Source organism: Corapipo altera, unplaced genomic scaffold (assembly GCF_003945725.1).
Source record: "Corapipo altera isolate COAL_440 unplaced genomic scaffold, ASM394572v1 295, whole genome shotgun sequence".
Lineage (NCBI taxonomy): Eukaryota > Metazoa > Chordata > Aves > Passeriformes > Pipridae > Corapipo > Corapipo altera.
In genome coordinates, this window is record NW_020884936.1 from 3,232,083 (window position 1) to 3,238,356 (window position 6,274).

Consider the following 6,274-nt stretch of genomic DNA (forward strand, 5'->3'; position numbering starts at 1 on the left):
CAGCTCTCCCTGGAACCTTCTCTTCTCCAGGGGAACACCCCCAGCTCTCCCTTAGCCTTTCACACATTCCCTTTTATGGCAAGGAAAGGTTCACTGGGAAACCACGTGGAAGCTCAAGGAGCCCCCAGGAACACTCAGCAGCTTTCCCGTCCAGCTGATGCTTTCAATGGATTTGTAGATGATGGGCCAGAGGAGAAAGACCAAAGAGAAGAGCTGCACATGAGGACCCGCTCCCTGGAAATCGCAGCAATTCCAAGCAGAGGCTGAGCAGAGGATTCGTGGTCATCTGCTGCCATCTAGTGCCACCTGGACGCCCAAAACCCCTCCCTGGATCCATGGATTTCTCTTACCAGGCTTCAAATCCTGCCTGTCCCGTGGAAGCACAGGCCACATCTTGTATTTGTGGCTGCATCGGGGTGGACACCACCCACCTGCACACCCTGGGACCACCTCGGGTTCCACAAAGCAAAGAGTCCGTCAGGCATCACCCTCAAATTCCCATCCTCTCATATTCCTGCTCCAAACAGGGAGCTGGGTGGGACTGGGTGGGACTGGGAGGGCTGTTCCCAGCACTGCTGCTCTCTCTGCCTGAGGAAAAGGGACGTGGTGGATCCTTTTGCACCACAGCCCAGCACAATCTACCCCAAGAAAAAGGATGTGCAAGGACATCCCAGGCAGAGAAAGGGTCTTTGAGAAGGATGGGAATACCTTTGAGTACTTATTGTGTCACACTGAGTAGAGCTCCAGATCTTTGCAGCACTCTTGAGTCCAAACCTGTGGGTTTCTCTCAATTCCTTTCCATCAATTCCTTTCTCACCTGAAGATCTCAGATTTCCCCACAGATGTGTGTCCTAGTTCTGCCCTGCTGGTGAAGTTTGGGCAGATGGAGTGGCTGAATTTTCCCCACTGGCAGCAGGAGGAGATGAAGGGGAGTGTGCTGGCCAAGCAGGACATTAATGGGCAAGAACCCAAAACTCTGCATCAGCTTGAGGAGACCATCCAAAAAACCTTGCTGGTTTTTTGACCTGTCATCCCTCACTTTGTTATGAAGTCAAGTGGTCCAACACGTGGAGAAAAGGTTTTTCCAAGCACTTCATCCCTGCAGTGGCTTCTCCAAACCTGGGAATGTTTAGGGATCAGCTCATTCACCTCTGGAGCTCGTGTGAGGACGATCTCAAGAGGTCCCTTTCAACGCAAATGACTCTGTGATTTTGTGACTTGTTATTAAAGGAAGAGGAGATGTTGGATCCAAGATCCCACATGGACATCCATGAACCAAGAAAAATATGGAGGCACTAGAGATCCCAGGATCACTAAGGCTGGAAAAGCCCTCCAAGGTCCCTGTGCCCGATCCCACCTTGTCCCCCAGCCCAGAGCACTGAGTACCACATCCAGTCCTTCCTTGGACACCTCCAGGGATGGGGACTCCACCACCTCCATGGGCAGCCCATTCCAACATTTAACAACCCTTTCCATGAAGAAATTCTTCCTGAAGATGCTTCAGGGAAGACCCACGTGCAAGACCAAAGGCTTCAAAGCAAAGCCTGATCAAGAGAGTGAGGACAGCTTGGGTTAAGGTGGCCTTAATCAAAACCTGGGGATAATGAAATACCGGAACAGCTTCCTGAGGGTTGTCCCTGAACCTACCCCATGGCTGGACACATCTCCAAGAGATCTGTCCCAGGTCAGGTGGGATCTACCCCAGTGTCATTGACATGGGACACACGGATGGACTGAACCATACCAGGTTTAAGGGACTCCTGGGATCTGTTTGCAGGTCATGGAAAACCTGGAGATCTTGGTGTCTAAAGGGTTCAGGGAACTTCAGAGCAAGAAAAGAACCAGAGGAGCCAGGGGACTGTAGAAAGTCTTTGTTCTCGTTTCAGACCCTGATAGAGCCGCGTGTCAAGTCACAGGAAAAGTGGCACAAAACTGTGCAAGGTCAACAGCACCTTTGATCTGAGGATTGTAAAGCCCTTTCAAGACATGAGTTTGTTCAACCTCACAACACCCCTGTGAGGTAGGTTATCACCTCCCCCCTTTCCACACGGGGGGAACTGAGGCACAGAGAAATGCAGCGGCTCGGCCGAGGCCTCTGGACAAGCCCATGACACGGGCAGGAGGTTTTCCTGCTCCTCATCCCGTTGGGAGAGCAGAGTGTCAGCAGCTCCAGGAGCCACTGCTGGGCTTGGCCCATGAGCAGGGAACAGGCAACATTTGTGGGGGGGCTCCTGAGCCCCCTGAAAGCACCTTGGTGACCCACTGGTGCCACCAGCACTTGAGGCATTGAAACACTTCCCAGGAGGCTGCTCCTTCCAGGTGACCCCACGGTTGTCACCTCGTGCAATCGGACAGGAGGGGCAGGAGGAGCCCGAGAACTTGGATCCTTCGTGGAAATGTCCCAATCCAAGCTGGAAATCGTGTTTCTCTCGTGGCAAATGTCTCCCCGGAGAGGATGCCCCAGCATGGAGCTCTGGTGGCAGTGGGTGGTGGTGGAGGGGGGTCTCACCAGGTCTGGAGGAGAAGGAGGAGGTAGCTAGAAGGACATTACACTGTCACCAGCATCTTCCATCAGTGTTGGATGTCCTTGTGCCCCCTGGGTAACCCCAGCCCAGCCCATGTGCAATGTCAGGGAGAAACCAGAGCTGGGAGGCAAATTGGCCAGGAAGCGATGCCAGGATGGAATGTCCACCATGGAAACCCCACCTCCAACCTTCAGTGAAGTCATAGTACGATTTTCCCCTCTCCTCCCCACCCCACCCCCCCCCAGTTTTTGTGCTGAATACAAATTCTGTCTTATAAAAATAGTCCTCTGGTATCAAAAGACAAATAAAAGGAGGGGAATGAAGGACCCCTGTGGGCAGAGCAGTGCAAATCAGGAGAGCCAGCTCAGGAAGGACGGGCTTCAGGCGGCCTTGGATTGTCACTTCTTGGAGGGGAAGGAGGTTGATTGGACTTTGATGGCTGGGACTGGCCTGGAGTGAGGAGAAGAAGAAGAAGGAGACAATTCTTTGAGTGCAAACATCAACCACCCACCACCTCCACCACAACCAACCTCCCACGGCTCAGGGCAGACAGAGCAGCTGCTGTCCCTGAGACCAGAGGGCACCTGACACTGGCACTGCTGTGGTCACCCATGTCCCCCTGCAGAGGTCAAACCACAGATTGCACTGGTTTGAGGTGATTTCTCCTTTGGTGGACCCCGAGAACACTGACAGGACATGTGGTGACACCAGGCAGTGACCAGCAGTGGGAATGATGTTGTCCAGGGACACCTCCAAACAGCCAAGGTGGTTTGTGCACCACCAAGAGACATCACCAACTCAAACAACCCCACATGGAGCCTGTTCCCATCCCGGGGATTCATGACTCATGGAATCACGGAATGGTTGAGCTGGAAGGGACCTTAAAGATCATCTTGTCCTGCCATGGGCAGGGACACTTTCCACCAGACCAGGTTGTTGCAATCTGGCCTTGGACACTTCCAGGGATCCAGGTGTGGCCACAGCTTCTCTGCCCAACCTGGGACAGGGCCTCTCCACCCTCACAGCCAAAAATTTCTTCCCAGTATCCCGTCTATCCCTGCCCTTTGGCAGTGGGAAGCCATTCTGTCTTGTCCTAAGTCCCTCTCCAGGATTGTTCTCAGTGGGCAGCACAGACAAAACCCCACAGTTTGGGGAAGGGAGACAATTTTGGCTGCCAGGATGTGCCAAACCCTTCCCTTTAGGAACCACAGACCAGCCCTGTTTCATCTCCTCGGAGACCTGAGCTCCAGGGATTGAGTTCCACTGAGACATTTTGGGGCACAGTCAACTCTTTGTGGTGGCAGCTGCAAAGTAAGAACCCAAAATAGTGTCAGAGGGTCAGAGCACTGACTAACACAGAAGACTGGCTGGGGATGAGGGACAACTTCATTCCAGCATGCTGTGATCTCCCCATGGATGGATACAGGAATAAAGTCCATAAGCCTGAGTAGCAGGAATGGATGCAAACACAATTCCTATCCAGAGGAAAACCCACGTCCTCCATTCCTTTGGACACAGGTGCCCAAGCCCTGCTGTTGGTGGGGTACCCAGAGGGACTATGTCCTGCTCATCCAGGAGCTTCTGTGAAGGTGGAAATTTAATCCCAGGCCTCCTGGTTCCCAGTCTAAGGCTGAACCAAAGGCCATCCCCCACAAGCAGTGCCAGGGGTCCGTGGGATGTCCCTCACTCACCTTTGAGGTGGCATCGGTCTGCAGGGAGGGAAGAGGAGAGAGAACATCAGTGTCCAGCCCTTCAATGTCCACCCCATCACATCAGTGGCCATCCCTTCCCATCAGTGTTCATCTCTCCACATCAATGTCCATCCCTTCCCATCAGTGGCCATCCCTTCATCAACAGCTCCCTCCACACCTGGGATGGGAAACCAGTTCCCCTCCCCAAAATATGGCCCTTCCTTACCCCAGCACCTCAAAACCCCAAACCTCAGCCTCTGTTGGCCAATTTTGGCCAGACCCTGCGAGGTCCTGCAGAGCAGGGAATGTCCCACCTGGGTGTGACCCCGCTGAACTGCCCCAAACCCGCAGGACCCCCCATCCATGGTAGGGGACGCTCCACTCACTTCAGGGGCCTCGTGGGGTGGCTCGTGGCGCTCGTCCCCGCCGGCTGGAAGTTGGTAGGAGGGACCATGACCAGCAGGGTCTGTCCATGGGCAGGAGGCAGCTCTTTGGCCAGGAGAGGACTCCCAGGGAGGGGCCGACGTGGGGGCTGCTGCTTTGGGACCACCTGGAGTCACAGGGGGGTGTGGGGACAAAATATCCTCAAGGAGAGTCCAGTGACCTCCTGCAAACCCCCCTCCCCCACCACAGAGCTGAGATGCTTCCAGGCATGGAATGACATCCAGGGAACCTTAAAACATTCCCATGAACAACACCCAACTACCCTAAAATATTCCCATTAACAGCACACAAACTACCCCAAAATATTCCTATTAACAGCATCCAAACTACCCTAAAATATTGTTGCTAACAACACCCCAACTACACTAAAATATTCCCATTAACAGCATCCAAAATACTCTAAATATTTTCATTTTCATTAACAACACTCAACACTAAAACTACCCTAAAGTATTGCCATGAAAAACACTCAAAATACCCTAAATTATTTTCATTAACAGCACCCAAACTATCTTAGAATATTCTCATTAACAACACCTCAACCACCCTAAAATATTCTCATTAACAACACCCCAACCACCCTAAAATATTCTCATTAACAACACCCCAACTATCCTAAAATATTCTCATCAACAACACCCCAACCATCCTAAAATATTCTTATCAAAACCACCCAAACTACCTTAAAATATTCTCATTAACAGCACACAAACCACTAAAATCTTCCCATTAACAGCACTCAAACTACCCTAAAATATCCTCATTATCTACTGAACTTTCCTCGTTGTTGCACCAGATCCACCTCTCGGGGTGGTGTGACAGCTCCCCGAGAGATCCCAACCCAAAAACCAGCCAAAAAAACCTCGGGAATTTCGGAGCCTGGAAGGAAAAGCGGAGCTCACCTGTGGGGTCCTCACGGGGCTGCAGGGAAGAGGTTTCCTGGGAGGCGGGACCTTGGCCTGGGAGCCGCCAGCTTTGGAGTGGCCCGGGGGTGACCTGGTGACCGCTGAGGGTGACCTGGTGACCGGCGGGGGTGGCCTGGCGGGTTTGGGGTCTCTGGGCCGCGGGGGGACGGAATTCGGGGCCGGGCGTAGAGGGTGGACCACGTTGACGGGCTGAGAGCCGGGGTGGTGAGCGCAGGATTTGGGCAGGAACGCAGCCCGGGTCACCTGCCGGGGTGGGAAAAGAGGGAGAAAAATCCTTAGGGAGGTTTTCCCGGGAGCAGGTTTTCCTGGGAGCGGAGCACCGGGGGTTTTTATTCCACTTTTACCCCTCGTTTTTACCATCCTGCCCCAAAACTGGACGTGTTTTGTGGCTGGACTCGATCCCAGAGCTCTTTGCCAACCTCAGTGATCCTGAGATTCCGTGTTTGCTCCTCACTAACCCTATGAGAGCACACAGGGATATTCTTCCTAAATTCCTCCTAAACTCCTCCTAAATTCCTCCTAAAGTCTTTCTAAATTCTCCCTACATTCTTCCTAAATTCCTCCTAAATTCTTCCTAACATCTTCCTAAATTCTCTGTAAATACTTCCTAAATTCTTCCGAATTTCTTCCTAAATTCTTCTTAAATTCCTCCTAAATTCTCCCTTTCTTCATAAATTCTTCCTAAATT

The 6,274-nt window shown here is 52.4% G+C and overlaps 1 protein-coding gene across 1 annotated transcript in view; it reads right to left on the bottom strand.

The window, feature by feature from the left end:
* Positions 1-1,856: 1,856 nt before the first annotated feature.
* Positions 1,857-6,274, bottom strand: part of ADAM33 (ADAM metallopeptidase domain 33) — a 49,506-nt gene continuing 45,088 nt past the window's right edge. The window contains exons 25-28 of the mRNA XM_027660523.1: positions 5,563-5,829; positions 4,603-4,766; positions 4,217-4,234; positions 1,857-2,975 (exon numbers count right to left, since the gene is read on the bottom strand). Coding sequence (XP_027516324.1) covers positions 2,924-2,975; positions 4,217-4,234; positions 4,603-4,766; positions 5,563-5,829 — 501 coding nt within the window. The 3' untranslated portion in view covers positions 1,857-2,923. The remainder of the gene's footprint in view (positions 2,976-4,216; positions 4,235-4,602; positions 4,767-5,562; positions 5,830-6,274) is intronic.